This window comes from Nanorana parkeri, unplaced genomic scaffold (genome assembly GCF_000935625.1).
Source record: "Nanorana parkeri isolate BGI_ZX_2015 unplaced genomic scaffold, ASM93562v1 scaffold355, whole genome shotgun sequence".
Taxonomy (NCBI): domain Eukaryota; kingdom Metazoa; phylum Chordata; class Amphibia; order Anura; family Dicroglossidae; genus Nanorana; species Nanorana parkeri.
The window spans coordinates 1,473,977-1,492,403 of NW_017306623.1; the positions used below are offsets into that span (position 1 = coordinate 1,473,977).

The following is an 18,427-nucleotide window of genomic DNA, read 5'->3' on the forward strand; positions in this document are numbered from 1 at the left end:
CAAGTTTTGGGGGAGAATGAGTAAATAGCACCACCCATTAATATGTAAATATTATATTGTAAAGCGCAAACTATTGGCGCTATATAAATCCTGTATTATAATTATAATAAAAATAATAAATATCACAGTTGAGAACATTTTCACTGGGGAGCCAGTAGCCCCTATTTTAATTTTGGTTGCCCCTGTCTGCCTGACATCTTGTGTCCGGGTTTCTGTTGTAACACAGAGTGCTGGACAGGATGCGATCCCCAGTCTTATGAACATGCAGGGAGAAAAGTCTTCCATTGTGTTACAAGCTCTAGGGCAGGGGAAGGCAACCTTGGCACACCAAACTACACATCCTATCATGCATTTGCCTCTGGGAGTCACGCCTGTTACTGTCAGTCTTGCAATGCCTCATGGGACTTGTAGTTCCACAACAGCTGGAGTGCTGAGGTTGCCTACCCCTGCTCTAGGGTTACTAGGAACGATAAAGCCCTAAAAATGCTCCTGCATGCAGCAGCACATCGCTGAACTGCAACCTGCCACCATAGAATACCATGAGAATCCTCACCTCCCGTTAATCGCTCAGATGTGAACCAGAGCTAAGTAGGGGTATCCCTCACATTGGAACTATATCCTCTCACTTCCTGTTGAGTCCACCGGACAGGAAGTAAAGGTAAATCTCCCTAACGAGACACAAATGGTATTTAATTAATTCTACACTGTGTTCATATTTATTAAAATCGCTATGATACAGATTTTCTTTAAACTGACACGGACGGAAAGTGATGACGAGTTCCTTCGGCCGCTGAGGATTTCGGATCACTATATACCATCCATCAGAGGGAATCCCCTGCCGTGCACGTGTCCTCCCGGCACCCCTCAACAACACAGACAGCCTATCACAGGCGGCTGCAGCCGAAGCTCCTCCCCCAGTTGTTTACTACGGTTGCCAGGTAGCCTGATTCCACAGCGCGCAGGCGCAGTTCCGTCTCCATGGTGATGTGTAACAAGCGGTGGTTGCCCGGTGTTGTGGAATAGAGTGTGTGATCCCGGCGCGGTCCAGCTGTGTGCTCGGTGCATTCTGTGCGGTAGGTTCACCTTCTTGTATTACACTGATATCTGCATTCACCGTGTTATGTGTGTATCATCCCTCATCCGCACATGTGTCTATGGGGCTGTTCAGCACCTGTGTAGGCAGGAGGGACTACAAGTCCCAGCTTAGCTAACTAACCAGACTTGGCAGGGCATATTCGGGGTTGTAGTATACGTGAGCTGTAGGGACGTTCTCAAAAAGTGAACTTAAATTATAACTATAGGAAAAACTTTTTTTTATTGTAGATTTGGATAGAATGGTGAGGAGTTAGAACCCCGTCAGGTCTTTATCGCTGTCTGTGTCCCTGTTATGGTGGCCATAGATGTTGGCGATAAGCGATCAATATTTAGGGATGTCCCGATACAATTTTTAAGACCAATTACAAGTACTTTCCCTCTGGTACTCCCCGATACCAATCGCCGATACTTTTTCTTAAAGGGACATGTGACTTTGTTTTCTAAAACAATACAGACTGATGATTTCAGGGCAGTTTCTTTATAATTAGAAGTAGGGATGCACCAATACCGATACTAGTACCGGGGCCGACGCTGAGTATTTGGGCCAGTACTCAGTCTCGCCCAAATTCTCTGATGCCTAGCCGAATACTTCCGGTATCAGGAAGTCGGGCAGCGCGTCTGATTGGCCAGAAAGCCGGCTTCATGCGCTCTCGTCACCTAGTGACGAGAAGCATGGGGACGGCTTCCCTGCTAATCGGGAAGCCAGGTGGTGAGTCATTACACGCCTCCTGGCTTCCTTAATGGGACTTCCGGTATCGGCGAGTACCGAAAAAAATATTGTTACTCGATACCGAAATACCGGTATCGGTGCATCCGTAATTATAAGGAACTGTAACTCAATCCATGATTATACCTGTCCTGATACAAAAATGTTTTAACAAAAACCGTATTTAACCGTGCTAAGAAGTGCTTCTCATTGGTCAGCACGGTCACCTGACTGCACTGACCAACGAGTGCTCGCAATTTCTAAGTGAAATTCAAAATCCATAGCGCAGGGCTGCACTGGAAGGCAGTATGGGGTACACATAGTACACTCGTACCGGCAGAGGGGGAGAACAGATTGCCTAAAGTAGGGATGCACCAATACCGTTTTTTCGGTATAGAGTAGAAGTACCGATATTTTGCTTTCGGTACTCGCTGATACCGGTGCTTCCGATGGCATGGGGCCAGCTTCCCGGGCAATCAGGAAGCCAGGCGGCGGGTAATGACATGCCGCCCGGCTTCCTGATTGCCCGGGCAGCCACAGCTTCCTGATTACCCGCGAAGCTGGTTCCATATCCCCCTACGGCATTGCCGGTCATAAATAGGTCCTGACATAATTCTTCTGAAATAAATATGGTGACATGAGGCACAAGGTCCGAGCACTTGTGGGTTCTGAAAGAGAAGGAAAGTCGCAGCTGAATGATAGCTTGTAGTGTTGAAGCTCCAAGTATTGTAACAATGTCATAATTTTATAGTAATTTTCCAGCGGTTGGAATATGATGGACAATTTGTTTGGTTTATCTTTTTATATAACTTGGCCGTGTCTTTCTACTTCTTTTAAAAGGTGACATCCCTGTAAAGTAAGCGTTCCAATGGGCGTGGCGCTGACAAGAGCGGCTCAGTGGACCAGCGCTGGTTCTGGAACTGGCAAGCTGGAGATCACACCTCTGAATGAAGCTCTGCTAAACGACATCATAAAGTATGTGGAGCCTTTTAGCTCCCGGCATCCAGAAGAGGCGGAGTTTGTCTTCAGAGAGCCTCTGCAATGGAAAACCAACTTGGAGCTATCCGCATTTGGATCTGGTTATGATATTAGGTGAGGCTAGAGAGTAATACTTGAAAAGCGCTCTAACGAGTCTAAATTACTGGCATTTTTTCAGAGTTAGAATGTCTGTGGCATTTAGTTCAGATTAAAGTGAAACTGCAGCCCTGTGACACTTATTTTCTGCATATTTCTGTGTAAGTGATCAGCCTAAAGAGGACCTGTGCTTTCTTCATGTAGAACAATGTAACACGTTCACTTAAAGGGGTTGTAAAGTCCCAGCATATACTATCCTGTTATGACATCAGCATTGTAATAGGAATACATAGTAGACTTGTCTCTGATAATACAATCAAAGCTTACTTGAAAAAATCCCTTTTATGTAGTGGGTGCTGCCTTCTGTCTGCCCATCACTTGCCCATCACCTTCCCAGATTCCCAGTAGGGATGCACCAGTATTGGTGCCAATGCCGAGTATTTGGACGAGTACTCGCCCAAATGCTCAGATGCCTAGCCCAATACTTCCGGTATCAGGAAGCCGGGCAGCGCGTCATTACACTTGTGATGAGAGAGCATGGAGCCGGCTTCCCGGCCAATCAGGAAACCGGGCAGCGAGTCATTACACACTGCCCGGCTTCCTGATTGGTCAGAAGCTGGCCAATCAGGAAGCCAGGCGCCGTGTAATGACGCGGCAACCGGCATTCTGATTGGTTGGGAAGCCGGCTTAGTGCTCAATCGTCACATCATGACGAGAGAGCATGGAGCCAGCTTCCCGACCAATCGGGAAGCCAGGCGCTGCGTCATAACACAGCTGTGTTTGCCCCCATCCGTTCTTCCACTCAGCGCTGGAGGATCAGAGTGAGGAGGGAGGGTAACCCTGCGCGGAGCGGTGTCCGACAGTCACTGCTCTCTGCAGGGAGATGATCGCGAAGTGAGCGTGCGACGGTATGCGTTCGCTCACTTCCCAATCTTTTGAGCCGACGTGTGACAGTTTCATTGTCACAGGTCGGCTCGATCTGCAGCATTGCCCTCTCCTTCTATGCCTAGAGAGTCCACAGTGATACCAAGGTGGTCTTACTCCATAAGCGTGCCTTGCCAAGGTCCAAACACAAAGGCTTTGTCTGGTTGTACCTGACTCTCTGTTTATGTTAGTTTGAAGACATTTTCTTCATGGTAATCGTACTGTTATGTTATGATTTTTATTTAAACAAATGAAATGAGCATACACTGTGACCGTGCATTCTATACACACCCCTGTTCAGAAACCTCTTTAACCTGCATTGCCAAAACCGTAGCAGCACATTTGCAAATGCGTTTTTTATTTATTCTAAATGCATTTACATGACTGAGATCCAGTTTGGATGTTGTTTAAATTCCATCTTTATGCCATGCCATCATGCCATCCAGACTGTGTTCTGCTATAGCATCCAGACTAACAACCATCCACCTTGTCAATGAAGGAAGGAGAGAGGGTGTGTTTGGAGTGTGCCAGGGTAATCTGAGGCCAGCGTCTAGCGCATAGTATTTTGGCTTCTCGCGGGTGTGTGGTTACAGATTTAGGTAATGGACATTATCTTTGCTCAATATGGAGTCTGAGATCTATTTCACATAACAGAGTACTAACCTTACCGTGACACCCGTTTTGTCATTCTAGTGACACAGAAGTGAAGTCTGAGGATAAAGACAAAGATGGGATCCCTCTGCTTCTCTTGTCTTCGTCTACAGTGAAAATCCGCAACTTTAAACATCTGTCACGTTTTCTGCAGATCGCTCGGGAAAAAAAGTTAAAAGAAGCACAAGCTTGCCTGGAAGGTCAGTGACCCCATAATGCATATACGTGATTAAAGGTGATTCTGAAAAAAATAAAACCAACTGCACTCAAGGCAGAATTTCATTGTTCAGTCTTAGATTATTTTACCTGTGCTGCCTTAGTATGAAAAGTCGATATTTACCCCTTTATTTAGCTTTGATTACTTTCAGCTTGACACTTCAGCTTGAGTGTCATAGGTCAGGGTTCAGGTCTGGCAGTTACTGCCATGTCAATTGCCTGATCCCACACACTGTCTCCCTGCACTTGAGTGTGCACAACAACCCCATAGTTAAGAGAAATATAAATTGTTTGCTAGTTATAAGCTGAAAGTGTCCCTCTGTAAAACTACCTTTGGGCTCACCTAGCTGACCAATACTTGATATGTAAGCAGCAGTGGGACTTTTATCCTAGAGCGCCTAAGGCTCTCTATGTTGATCTAGCAGTGCTTGCAGAACTGGAGACACTGTATTATCACATTGTTCCTCCAGTGCTTGCAGAATTGTCATTATACTGACATGGGAAATCTGTATTATCACATTGTTCCTCCAGTGCTTGCGGAACTGTCATTATACTGACATGGGGAATCTGTATTATCACATTGTTCCTCCAGTGCTTGCGGAACTGTCATTATACTGACATGGGGAATCTGTATTATCACATCGTTCCTCCAGTGCTTGCGGAACTGTCATTATACTGACATGGGGTGTCTGTATTATCACATTGTTCTTCCAGTGCTTGCAAAATTGCCATTATGCTGACATGGGGAATCTGTATTATCACATTGTACTTCCATTACTCACAATGTTGTCATTATTCTGACACAGGTAATCTGTATTTGTAAACTACACCTTCAGTGTCTGCAGCAGGTAAAAGCTGCAGCAAAGTGGAGATGACTAGAAGGGTACGGCACAGGGAAATGGATAGAATAATTCTGGTGCACCCTATACAGTTCCATTCCCCCACTTTCCCATCAATAAACGTTGATGATAAGCCATGTCAGTGGCTGGTTTTCCTAGTATGGACCCAGAGGAAATATCACAGGGGCTAAATTCTGTATCTGTTACTCACCAGAAAGCAATCACTGTATAATTCAGACTGGAAAATCTCCTTGACACAGTTTTGCCCATTATTATAAAGACATATGCAGTGACATTCCTCCACTATGGTGACCCTCATAGCCAGTATAAGGCCCGAGGACAAGAGGGACTTCCACTCCATCTCTTCTCTTTATTGTCTAATGAGTACACAGGAATTCTTAGACTGTCAGCTTATACTGCTGCCTGTAGGAGAAATGGACACTGGCAACAAAAAAGTTTTTAGCCAGCACAGGATAACCCTGCCCACAACAATCATGCCTAAGTTTTGTAGCAAAGTAGTACCAAGAACATTATAGAAACACTGAGGGGAGTAGGGTTGCCACCTGTCCAGGATTCACCCGGACAGTCCGGGTTTTGAATGCTGTGTCCAGGTTTCATGGCAGCAGAGACCCGGACACAAAATGTCAGGCAGACAGGGGCAACCAAAATCAAGATAGGGGCTACTGGTCCCCCACTGAAAATAGTCTCTGCTGTGATATTTACATATGAATGGGTGGCGGTTTTACATATGCATAAGCCACGACTCATTCTCCCCCCAAAAATGTCCGTGCGTCACTAGAGTGTGTTCGGGTTTCGCTTGAAGAAAAGGTGGCAACCCTAGAGGGGAGGGACCTGTGTCCCTTAATGGACTCCAAGAAAAGGATTTTACAATGAGTACAAAAATCCTATTTTTATCCCAGTTGCTCTTCTATTATGCAAACATTGCTGGCTGACGTTACTCTAGTCTGATGTCATCCCTGCTAAGACGTCACTTAGAATTGTGCTTCATAGCCTTGACAATGGGACAAAATATACTTGTCATAGCAAGTTGCTAAACCATATGGTAAACACATCTTTTTGGGAGAAACATTCCATCAAACGCTTGGTGGTTTTGCATATAAGTTTCCTTACTATTGTCAGGTTGAAAAAAAGATAATAATGTTTTATTTTTCCTTTTTTGTAAATATTAAGTAAATAATAATAAAAAGTAAATATTAAATATTGCATATTAATATGTTGTATTCTACTTTTCACAAGTTTTAAACTTTCTTATCACTACCTGTTGCAAAAAGCTTGTTGACAGAGCCCAATAGCTCAAGATTAAAATTTACAGGAACCAGTAAATGAGTCAGTTTTTAATCACTGTTCCTTCTTTTCACTCTGCATGTCTTTCTCTGAAACCAAACAACTACTCCTGTGTCTTGTTAGAAAATCCACAGCGCTTTATTTCTAAAACAAAGATTTTGTGTGTGTATTCACCACTCCATTCATCCACCGCAAGAAAGGAAAATAAACTTTTGTTAGCTCTGAGTCACTTCAGTTGGAGCTTGCAGAGGGTTTATGCGATAAGCCAGTCATCAAGCACCAGTACTCTCACATGAGAAGAAAGAAGGTGGTGTAGGGTAATTAAATAGTTGGACTGTAATACTTGTAGAGTAGATTGAAGGCTTCATACACCAGTGACTTGCGGTACCTTCGAATTTGAGTGAGGCATTATGACAGCTTTTTCCTCCATAATACTGTGAGGCTCTGCCCCTGACCGCATGTCCCTGGTGCAGAGTACATAACTGAGCAGTGGTAGTGATAGGAGCGGTGGACAGGGGGTGCACAGGTAAGTGGTAGATGGTGTGTTTGGGGGGGTTTGCTTTTGCTCTGCCTCACGTCCCTGTCATACACGCTGCATCGGGGGTATAGAGGAAGTAGAATAAGTCACATTAGCCTTCATACCAGGGAGTACTGTTTTTTTTTTGTCAGCAGGGGAGCACAGAAAAGCTGGGTGCATGCTCCCGGGGAAGGGCCATTAAATCAAACCTTTTTCTTTGCTTTGCATAGGTAAAAAATAGTTTTCCTTTAAAGCATGGCAAAAATAAATGAAACAGATCCAAAGCCAATATATGTTCCTTTTAAAATTCCTCATTGTATTGCCAGCTAACAGAGACCCTATAGCAAAAATCCTTGGTGCTGGATTCGCCACAGTGGAAGGTGAGGACCTGTCTATGCTGCGACTGTTGGATAAAATGCGTCAGAACGAGGATGGGGAGGCTGAAGTTAAGATGAAGATTTTCCTGCTGCTCCAGCAACTTGATATGCAGCTGCTTAACAGCTCTTTAAAACACATTTCACAGTAAGTACATTTACAAACTACGATCTTTCCAGTCTATCAGTTCAACCCTTTTCCCCTTTTAATGAGCAGCAACATCTGCTTTTTATGTGTTAGGAAAATATAATGACGGGAAGGTGAAAGATATGAAAATCATTACATTTATTGATTTAAAAACATAGAAGCAGGCAAACCTAATTGAAGTGGAACAAAAAGTTGTTTTCCAACTCTCCGGCGGGACGCAAACTGTGTACATGTGTTTTATATTTCTGGTTAAGATATAAAATATTTTAGTTGACGTCCAGTCAATTGCCAGTTGCTAAAAAAAGACTCTATTTCCAGTTGTTAAATCAACACCCACCAAATGTATCTTCTAAGTGTGTGCCACACAAGGCCTAAGGCAGCAGTTTCACTTATTGGGACATCTTGTGGTTAGTGGCTTCGTAACAGAACATTTGAACATCTCTGAATCCTAGTAGTTATCAGTGTCTAAAGATCGTAAGCTCTACACCATTCCCACATTGGTTTGGCTAGAGAGCCAGCTAAAGAAACTCAACTTAGACGCAAGCCAAGGACAGGATATCACTTTCCACTGCCAGGAAAGACCTCCTGTCTTCAGCAGTTTAGACTTGTACCCACTTCATCACATACTAATGCTTGTACTTTTACTATTTGATATGGAATGTTGCTACATATGAATGCTGATATAACTATACAAGTGTTTTCTTTTTTTGCAATATTATTTTTTCATTCGTGAAATGTGATGTTAGGAATTTGTGGAATTTCTAGTACGCTGTATAGTATGTATTTTGTAGCATAGAATGTTTGAGTTTTGATGGTACTTTATATGAAGGGGCAGTAGTTTACAATAGTTTGAGGGCTCTATTGAGCTTGCTGATGGTAGGGGACCTTTGTAACCTGCTCTAGAATCAGAATCCTGGGTGGAACATTAGAGCAGCCTTTCCCAAGCAGGGTGCCTTCTGGCTTTATCAAGGGTGACTTCAAACTCTGAAAGGGGGGGGGACTCTGTTGTGAATGGTCAAAAATAACTCACCCGCACTCCAAAGGTCCAATGTGTTGAACGCCTCTTTTTTCAGACGTTATACAGGCATGGTGGCACAGAGTAAAAGCAACGTTTCGGGACCAAACATGGTCCCTTCATCAGGCAAGCACAGTGTTGTGAATGGGGCTCATGATGCGAAGAAGGGTGCTTCTGTTGTGTTTCAATAGAAATGAGTAAACTAAACGTGAGATTGTAGTCCATCACAAGAGTGAGCTTGGAGCTGTGACTACTTTACAACACACACAGGGACCATGGGGAACAAAAGTAGCCACCCTCCAGAAGGAAGGACAGTGTCAGCACCAATTCAGAGATGATTTGAGGCTCTACAGCCGAGTGATACACAAATAAGATACATTTTTGTAAATAGTTAGGATACTTGAATGCATTAATTCATACGATTTAACTCCTGAGTTTAGTGTCACTTTAATTAAAGCTGTCTGTTGTAGGCACACCATCAATGTTTTATGGTTTGTCTTAACCCTTTTTAACTGTTATTTTAGTTGGACAGCTTGGTCTGCATATAAATGGGGAGAAAAATATAAACAATGAAATTTGGGTAACCATTGTCGTTTTCTCTTCCAGAGAAGTAAGAGTTACACCTGCTGCTGTTAAGAATGAGATTGATTTAATTCGGCGTTTCTGCAAAAATGAGGAAAGATCTGTATTGAAATCAATAGAGTACACATCAGGTTTGTAATAAATAACTAATTAGCTTCATAAAATAGTTTAGTGTACAGAGTTTCGAATTATTTACTGATCTGCATGATGGCTACTTTCTGGAGAATATAGTTTAATGGATAAGCATAGGCATGCTTATGCTTTTGTGCACCTCTGTCCTTGTAATAATATTTGTAATATTGTAATAATATTTGCCTACAACCTCATTCTCCTAATATCCTCTCTTGGTGGCCTGCCTGGTGCCCCACAACCTTTGTCCTGCAGTTTTCTGAATTCTGCAGAGTAGTACCTGTGTGCCAACGCCCCATCCCTTTGGTAGAATGCCAATCTACAGCCTAACAATGACAGGAGCTGAGACAAACTATAACACTGCTAGGAATGCTTGAGCATTTGCATCAAGATTTATTTTTGAGTAGAAGTAAACCATGCAAATTAAAGGTAACTTTTAAATGCACCCTCCCGGAGTGTTATTCGTTTTTATTAGTGTCTTTGGCACTTTTGCTGGATAGCTTGGTCAGCAAGTACGTGTAGGAAAAGTAAAATAAAATGTAATATCAATAATATAGTGAATACTATCTGCATACAATAATAAGAATGCAATATTTTTGGGGATAGAGTTTTTTCTTAAAGTATCCATACATGCAATATTCACTCAAAAAAGGTGACAATCTCATGCCTTTAAAATGTCCTTGATGCTGCTGACTGCCAGCTTTTGGAGGGTGCAACAAATGCGCAAGTTATAATACCAGATCTAATTGCTGTCATGTCTTCCAATAAGCCAATAGCAGCCTACTTGTATTGACCTCTTCTCTATTCACCAGCATACCCCACCATGCACAGACCAATGTAGATTTTGATAATTGTTCATCAGCAGTACTAACTGGCCGAATTTTGTCAATCGACAGAACGGATTTTTGTTTGCTGATGTGCAGTGTTCATGTTGCGTTTTTTTTTTCATACGAAAACGCCACTAAGCCATCGATTTTTCGAAAAAAGTGTTCTAGCCTAAACCTATAGACGAAATTCGTACAGTTGCAGAGTAATTGTGATTTTTCACTTCCCATTCACTGGCCGATTATTGTACGAAAAAATTATTTCGTTCAGAAATCGAACGATAATCGCATGGTGTATGGGCACCTTTTAGTTAGTCAAGTCAGCTTTGTAGACAACTAATCTAATGGCCAATTGATTCTGTCTGCAAGGGAGGACGTCCTCTGAGGTCTTTATAAAGCTTAAAGAGTATTTCCACTTTTGCAGTCAAATTTTAGAAAACCTCACTATATGCTTATTGCATGTGCACATTCACACAGCATACCCAAAAATAATTAAAAAAAATATATTTCTTACTTTTTAGATATTTATTTAGTGAACAGTTTGAAACTGAAAGTAGGGGAACAGACTGAAGGACATACAAAGCTTCTAAGGGGTCTATTCACTAAGCTGCCGTAGGCAGCCGAGTAAACAACCGGCCCGAAGTGAAGTGAGCTGAACGCTGTTCACTTCGGGATTATTATAAGGACTTACCTTAAATGATGCCTCTTAATCCGATCTTCTTCTTTAGTGTAGTTTTCAGATGTCCCTCCAGCTCTGGTGCGGGTCTCCAATCCAGTGTTGACTCCTCTGTCCTCCTCTTCTCTGTCTGTGCGGGTGCACACTGCTCCATAGACTTACCTTGTGTCTCTCCTCGTCTCCCGGTCGAACATCTGAACTGCGCATGCGCCCGCCCCAAGATCCTTTGCGGCTGTCCGAGACTCTTCAGATGTTTGGACGGGAGCGTGCAGCGAAGACACAGGTAAGTTTAAACCTGTTTGAAAAGGTTTTTATTTTTAATTTTTACATATATCTACTGCTTTAATAACCCTTTAAAGATGTAAGCAGCAATTTTTTGATATATTCATTTTTTTTAAGTTAAGCTATGTGACTGGGAACATATAAGAAATATAAAGTAGGTGTTATACCAATTTGGCTGCCAAAGTGGAAATACATTTTAAGTCTGTTCTTTTCTGCATTTGGCACTTATAAGCTTCTCACCACCCAAAAGATTTTGGAAAGATAACATGCTCTGCCCCCCCATGATTTTACTCTTATACTCTGATACGAAGCGACTCCCCTGTCTATTGTAAACATAGAACAAAACTCAGGAATATAAGCAGCAGCACTGTGGGAGGAAAATAAAAGGTTTCCTTACCATAATCCAGGAAACAATCCATTTCATACAGTAGAGAGCTATAAAAGAAGATATTTTAGAAGTTCTGGAGACAGAAGTTTGAAGTATCATGAAGAATTGTAAGTTTATGTGCAGACTCATCAGATCAGTGTTTTTTTGCTGATTCTTTAACAGCAGTGTATATTCTTTCTAGATTATGAATTCTCGAATGGGTGCCATACTCTGCCATGGCGGCAGGTTCATGGGGAAATCTGCTATCTAATGATAACGCCACATGACAAAGATCCTTTCTGTGTGACATGCACCACTTCCGGAGCTTTTATAAATGGGGTAAGCATGCATCTCTCTTTGTAGGGCGGTAACATGGGACAACTGTATATATAGTTCACTCATCTCCTTATATTCCATTTTGCAGGGTAAAATGAAGGATAAAGATGAAATCATCTATGACAGACAAAGTGAAATGTATAAAGATCTCATATCACTGTTGAAGGATAAATCACCACAGTTTGCAGAAAATATCTGTAAGCAGGTAAAGTATCAGTTTAAAAAGATTTTCTCCTGATATGTTTTGACAGTTTTTTGATGATGTTGTAAATGAGGGGTCTGAGATTTCACTCTGTTATTATCCTCTTTCTGCAAGCCTGATACTTTAAGTATACCTGTCGCTTCAAGTAACAGAAGAACTGAAGCTTTTTTTTCTGGTTTTGGATAGAGTAAGGGAGGGTTAAAACACGTCAGCTTCTTTTTGCCATCTTTGCTCCATTGGGTAGATTTCCGTTCACTTCCTGTCATATAGCCACAACAGGAAGTGAGAGGAAATCTACCCTAAGCGAGGGAACTCCCTGGTGGTCATGAGGGTCACCAAAATTAGTGTCCTCATTAAAAGATGTCTACTGTATTTCTGTTGTGATGACAACCCACAATGTGGGGGTTTCTTTCACTTTCGCTGATAACGGTCACCAAGACAAATACGGAGGATGGATCTCCCTAATGGGCACACAGACAGAAAAAAACCTGACAGGTGCTCCGATTCCTCTCCACTCCATCCAAAACTAATAAAAAAAGTTTTGGCTTAATTTGCACTTTAACGTTCTGAACCTTTCATAAGAGTTTAATAGCAGGTGCTTGTACTTACCTACATATTCCATGCTGAGTACCTCAAGAAGCCCCTAAAGCCAGGCTGTTCAATATACAAATGCCAACTTTCAGGTCTTCCCTTTCCCTCTGAAGTATGTTCCTTCCTACTGACCAAAGAGACATTACACATTGAGGTTGATTTACTAAACGCAAATAGGCTGTTCACTTTACAAGGAAATGTGCACATTGCAAAGGAAGTTTCCCTTAGGTTAGTGAATGTGGCGAAACTTCACTTTGTAAAGAATACCCAATCATGTACAAGGAAAATAAAAAAAGCAGTATTTTTTCTTGAACATGATTGGGTGATGAAAGTCAGCAGAGCTTCACCTCGTTCACTAAACCAAGAGCAAATTTTCCCTGCTAAGCGCAAATTCCCTTGCAAAGTGAACAGCCTAGTTGCCTTTAGTAAATCAGTCCCATTGCATAGAAGGGGATGGAAGGTGTGGCAGAGCCTTGGCACTTTATGAAGAGACAGATTCCATTCAGGTTGCATCTGCAGTTCTGGACTAATCTATATGAGTGTATCCAAAAGAGCAGTGTAAGGACAGGATGTACAAAATGAAGTCATGTATAATCACACAGCAGATATCATTTCCACTTACTTAGCTATGTTAAACTGAAATCTGATTGGCACCTGTAAGTTACTGGTTTTTGCGTGTGTGCATGTTTGCTGTACTTCTCTTGGAGTAGAATAACTGAGAAAAGCTGATTTCTGCTAATTACTAATATTAATAGATAGCTATCAGTCACCTAGAACTTTTTCTAAAATTTGCTCTTTGAAGCAGTTGTCTAATGTAGCTTGTTGGAGAAACATGGCAACGGCTTCATTGGTTAAGAAGCAAGAAGCTAAACAAAAAATGTACTGTTCTGATGACAACCTAAAATTTTGAATTTCTGTTCTGATGACAACCTAAAATTTGGAATTTCTGTTCTTGTAACAGTCCAATACATATTGCCATTAAAGCAATAAATATGCAGTAGTGTTACTTATACTTGCTTTGGTCTTAATGAGAGCATTTAAAGTGACACTAAATTAAGGAGTTGAATCTTAGAAATGAATTCATGTACATTAACTATTAACAAAAATGTATCTTATTTGTGTATCACTCGGCTGTAGATCCTCAAATCATCTCTGAATTGGTGCTGACACTGTCCTTCCTTCTGGAGGGTGGCTACTATTGTTCCCCATGGTCCATGCGTGTGTTGTAAAGTAGTCACTGCTGCAAGCTCACTCCTGTGATGGATTACAATCTCAATACAAATTAGTAGGGATGCACTGATACCAAGTACTGCACTCGGTACATGTACCGATATTTTTCGAGCTCCAAAACTAGACTAGGGAAACATTCAAAAGTTAGGAGTCAGCTGTCATTTGTAAGGAGCACACGGAGCTCCTGGGATTTGTACATCTCTGTTTATTGTATGATTTTGTTTTTATAGATATAAATAAAGGAATGCACCGATACCATTTTTGCAAGTACAAGTACTGATATTTGCCCAAGTACTTAGAAGTACGAGTACTGATACATTTTTGTTTATTGCCATGTGACAGTTTTTCTAAAACAATACAGACTAGTGATTTCAGGACAGTGGTGGAGCGCCAGGGCCAGGTCCCAGCTGCAACCGCTGCAACCCTGGTAGTTCTCATGAAAATGCCAAGTATCGGCACTGGTATCTGAAAAGTATCTGTGCATCCCTACAAATTAGTAAACTAAACATGAGATTGTAGTCCATCACAGGAGTGAGCTTGGAGCGGTGACTACTTTACACCACACACAGGGACCATGGGGAACAAAAGTAGCCACCCTCCAAAAGGAAGGACAGTGTCAGCACCAACTCAGAGAGGATTTGAGGATCTACAGCCGAGTGATACACAAATAAGATACATATTTGTTAATAGTTATTGTACTTGAATGTATTTTTACGGTTAACTCCTGAGCTTAGTGTTACTTTAAGATGGAGGCTGAAATGTTATGTCAACTTTTGGGCTTCTAGGTCATGGTTGTGTTTGGCATGAGAGTATTGGTGCAAACGTTTTTGGCACATATCGTTTTTGGATCGATAGAATGCGCTTTAATGCATTTTCATTGCCATTGCTTTTGGCACATATGTTGCATATAAAGTTTAATTGTGGCAATAATCATACCCAAAAACCGACGAAATAATTTATCCTAACGTAATGCTAAATCTTCATTCAAGCCCTCACCCCAAGCACTGGAAGCTAACACTGTAACTAAACCTAACCTAACCCCTTAACACATCCCTTAATCCCTGGGTATAACATTACAATAGCCAAAATCTTAGTGCTGATTTTGAATTGGTAAAATAAAATTTCTAGCACCAAAACAAACCTATGATGTAATACAGTATATCAGTGACAAAATATACAGTACGCCAAGGAGTTTTTGCAGAAGAAAACGCATTAAAATGTCTAAACTGGACACAGCTGATCTGGGCTGAACAACGAGGAGGAAGCATAACCATCCTGCTAATAGGCTTTGCCCCTCTCTACTTATCTTTATTTTATGAAAGAACTGCAACCAATATATTAAGTTTGGAAAGGGTGGGGAAGGTTTAGAACTTCTGACTGGTTTTTGTTGCTGATTGTGTTTTTATTGGGGTGATTACCCATTACTTTCCATTACATTGACAGGAAGTGAAGGGTAATACCCCACTCTATGTGGAACAAAACTATAAAGTGTCACATTCAATTTGATTATCAAAGGGCTTTCTATAGCCCTAAATTAATTTTTTTTATTGGCATTAGTTGCCGGTAGTTTGTTATCCTTGGGACTCACAAAGCTTTTGTTTTGGACAAGATAATTTGTTCTTGACTTTCCACAAAAAGAAAAATGTTTGTAAGGGAGTACACAGGCTATATCCAGGCAAAGGCTGGAATGGTGGCTGGTGTAAAGGCATAATGTGTTTGAAGGATATACTGTATATGGGCTTTTCATTGTTCAATAACCCCGCGTCAGTCCTCCTGAATTTAAGCCCTACGTATGTCCAGGAAGAGATATAAGAAATTGCTAATGAGACACTTGTTTAGCGCTGCTCGAGCTTGTATCCCAAGTGTATGGAAGCAGTCTACACCCCCACCAGTGACATGATGTGCCTTTGTGCTGGGTGAGGCATCACCCAGGCTGCCGAAGTTCCGCCTCCGTCCCACCGAAGCTCCACCCCCATCCCGCCAAAGCCCCAGCTCAGTAACCAAGCAGTGTGGGGAGGAGGAAGGGAGGAGACAGGGAGGAGCCTCTTTGTCCCTCACTTGCTCCTCACTGGTGAGGCTTCGAGATCGATGTGCTCACTGTTTTTTTCTTCTTTTTTTTGATTGGACAGGTTGTACCAATTGGCGCTTTGCAATTGGTCCAAGCCATCCACAGAGCTCAGGCCTCTAACACAGAGTAGAGGCTGTGACAGCTCTTGCCTCACCAAGTTAGGTTACACAAGCAGTGGGGAAGCCCACTGCTGTGTAACCTAACTACCTGTCAAAAGCTGGATGCAGCGCTGCCTGTAATTAGCAGGCAGTTCTCCGTCCATGACAGGTTACACGGTGGGGGGGGGGAGGCTTTCCCTTCTGTGTAACCTGTAACAAGCCGATCTGAATGGAGAAAAAGCTGTCAGGTTCAGACTTGAAGCTGACACCTTTTTTCTTCATACTACTAGGTGTGGCTCTGCCTCTCCTGCCTCCCCTGACCGCACGTCCCTGACCCCCACCCATAGCACATTGGCTAGATCAGAGATTTGGAAAATACAACTGCTGCCCTGAGGGAGAAGACTGAAGCTTTTTCACACACTTGGCTTTATTGGGAACAGTTGTGATTCTCCGGACCACATAGCACTTCTTTAGAATCATATGATATGTTGGGTCCTGCTGATCCTGTAAGAGGTGGCATTTTTCTTCCTTTTTCCTACTTCTCTATTATCCCCCTCCCCTGGCAACCATTTCTCTGCTTTCTCCTCTGTTCCTATTTCACCCCCCGCCCTTACCCCTTCTTCCCTTACTTCCTCATTTGGAGAATATTCTCTCCCCAATTCTTGTTTTATTGCATAAAAATGTAAAATCTACTAAAGACAGCGCAGATTTTGGTACACTTTGACCTCTAATTTGTATGGGGATAATGTATTGATAACTTGGTGCACGATTAAATTATGCTTTGTATGGAACCTACGGTGATTGCACCTTCTATGTTCATATTTTCCATCTATACTGCTTGTACATTGGTGGATTTGTTCAAAATTTGAAAAAAAGGATATACTGTATAAAACAAAAATGTCAATATATTGCAGCATACGAGTCCTTGGATGTGGTGGCTGCATTCTTTTTTTTCAAGAACATATTCTGCAAGTATATATAATGTTGATCCATGGATTGTCATTCAGGTTCCTTGTTAGCAGCTTTTCCAACTACTTTATCTTCTGTTACTGTCAGTCATTTTGGTGTCATCCCTCCAATGGTGGCACCCGGGTGCGGGCCGCACCCCCCTTGTGACGCCACTGAAGGAGCTTTCACCACATCCATCCTTCTATTGAATAGAGAAGCGGATCATTGTGGGTCTCAGGGACATGCACAAGGACAGGCAGATGTCTCACCCTCTGTCTTTATCAGATTTCTGCCCATCTATGATCACTTGAGGATTGAACGTTGTAGATTGTTAGTAGATTGCAGAAATCATATTTCTCATTGATACAAAATACAGTATGACGTGCTTGGAAAGGAAACATTTAATAGCAAATGACTTCATGTTGGATTTATTTTGTATGCAAGCATTAATGTTTGCTGTATATCTTAGATGTCCATTTTCTTTCATCAAGATACATTAATAGCGTTCCATTGTCTACTCATAGGACTTTACATTGTTTGAAGCTCCACCGGTGGCTGAAAAGGCTGAACATGTGGATGTAGTTGAAGCAGAGGAACTGAGCCAAAACTATTGGTCTAATGAGTATCCAGAGAAGAAAGCGCAGGAGAAGACAAGGCATTCCCTTGTAAAAAGCAAGACTAACAAGACCAAATTAGAGCCGTCTCTGAAATGGAAGAACCTGCCTGTTAATGGTCACCAAGAGTATGTTGTCTTTTCAATTCTCATATGCTGCAATTCACATAGTTTATGGACATTTGAAATTAACTAGACATATACACAGAGGCCAAATTATTTTAGTTAGTTGTGGTAATTTCGTAAATGGAAAAAATTCAATGGAAACCTCAGGAAGATTGAAGATTGTGTGTCTTTGTACATACGAGTAAAGAGGACAGACAGAAAACATTATTAAATTCAGTCTTGATTTACGTGGAAATTACAATTCACTAATCTAATAAGGAAAAAAAAATTAAAAAGGGCTGGATTCCTTAAAAAGTAATAAAATACACTGTAAACCCACAGTTAGAGATTTCATTATTTCATTGCCATATAATTCTGCACATCTAAGAACATTGGTACTCATTCCTCTTTGGTGCTCAGTCTTGGTAAATTCTGTTAAAAGCTTTTATCTTATAGATGAGCTAAAGTTGAGCTCCAGGCAGATAAAAAGGACACAAAACAACGCGCCTTTA

The 18,427-nt window shown here is 41.8% G+C and overlaps 1 protein-coding gene across 1 annotated transcript in view; it reads left to right on the forward strand.

The window, feature by feature from the left end:
- The first annotated feature begins 988 nt into the window (after positions 1-988).
- ARMC4 (armadillo repeat containing 4) overlaps positions 989-18,427 on the forward strand; it is a 118,454-nt gene continuing 101,015 nt past the window's right edge. Inside the window, exons 1-8 of the mRNA XM_018558739.1 lie at positions 989-1,073; positions 2,642-2,893; positions 4,493-4,650; positions 7,654-7,849; positions 9,471-9,577; positions 11,927-12,063; positions 12,149-12,265; positions 17,722-17,939. Coding sequence (XP_018414241.1) covers positions 2,670-2,893; positions 4,493-4,650; positions 7,654-7,849; positions 9,471-9,577; positions 11,927-12,063; positions 12,149-12,265; positions 17,722-17,939 — 1,157 coding nt within the window. The 5' untranslated portion in view covers positions 989-1,073; positions 2,642-2,669. The remainder of the gene's footprint in view (positions 1,074-2,641; positions 2,894-4,492; positions 4,651-7,653; positions 7,850-9,470; positions 9,578-11,926; positions 12,064-12,148; positions 12,266-17,721; positions 17,940-18,427) is intronic.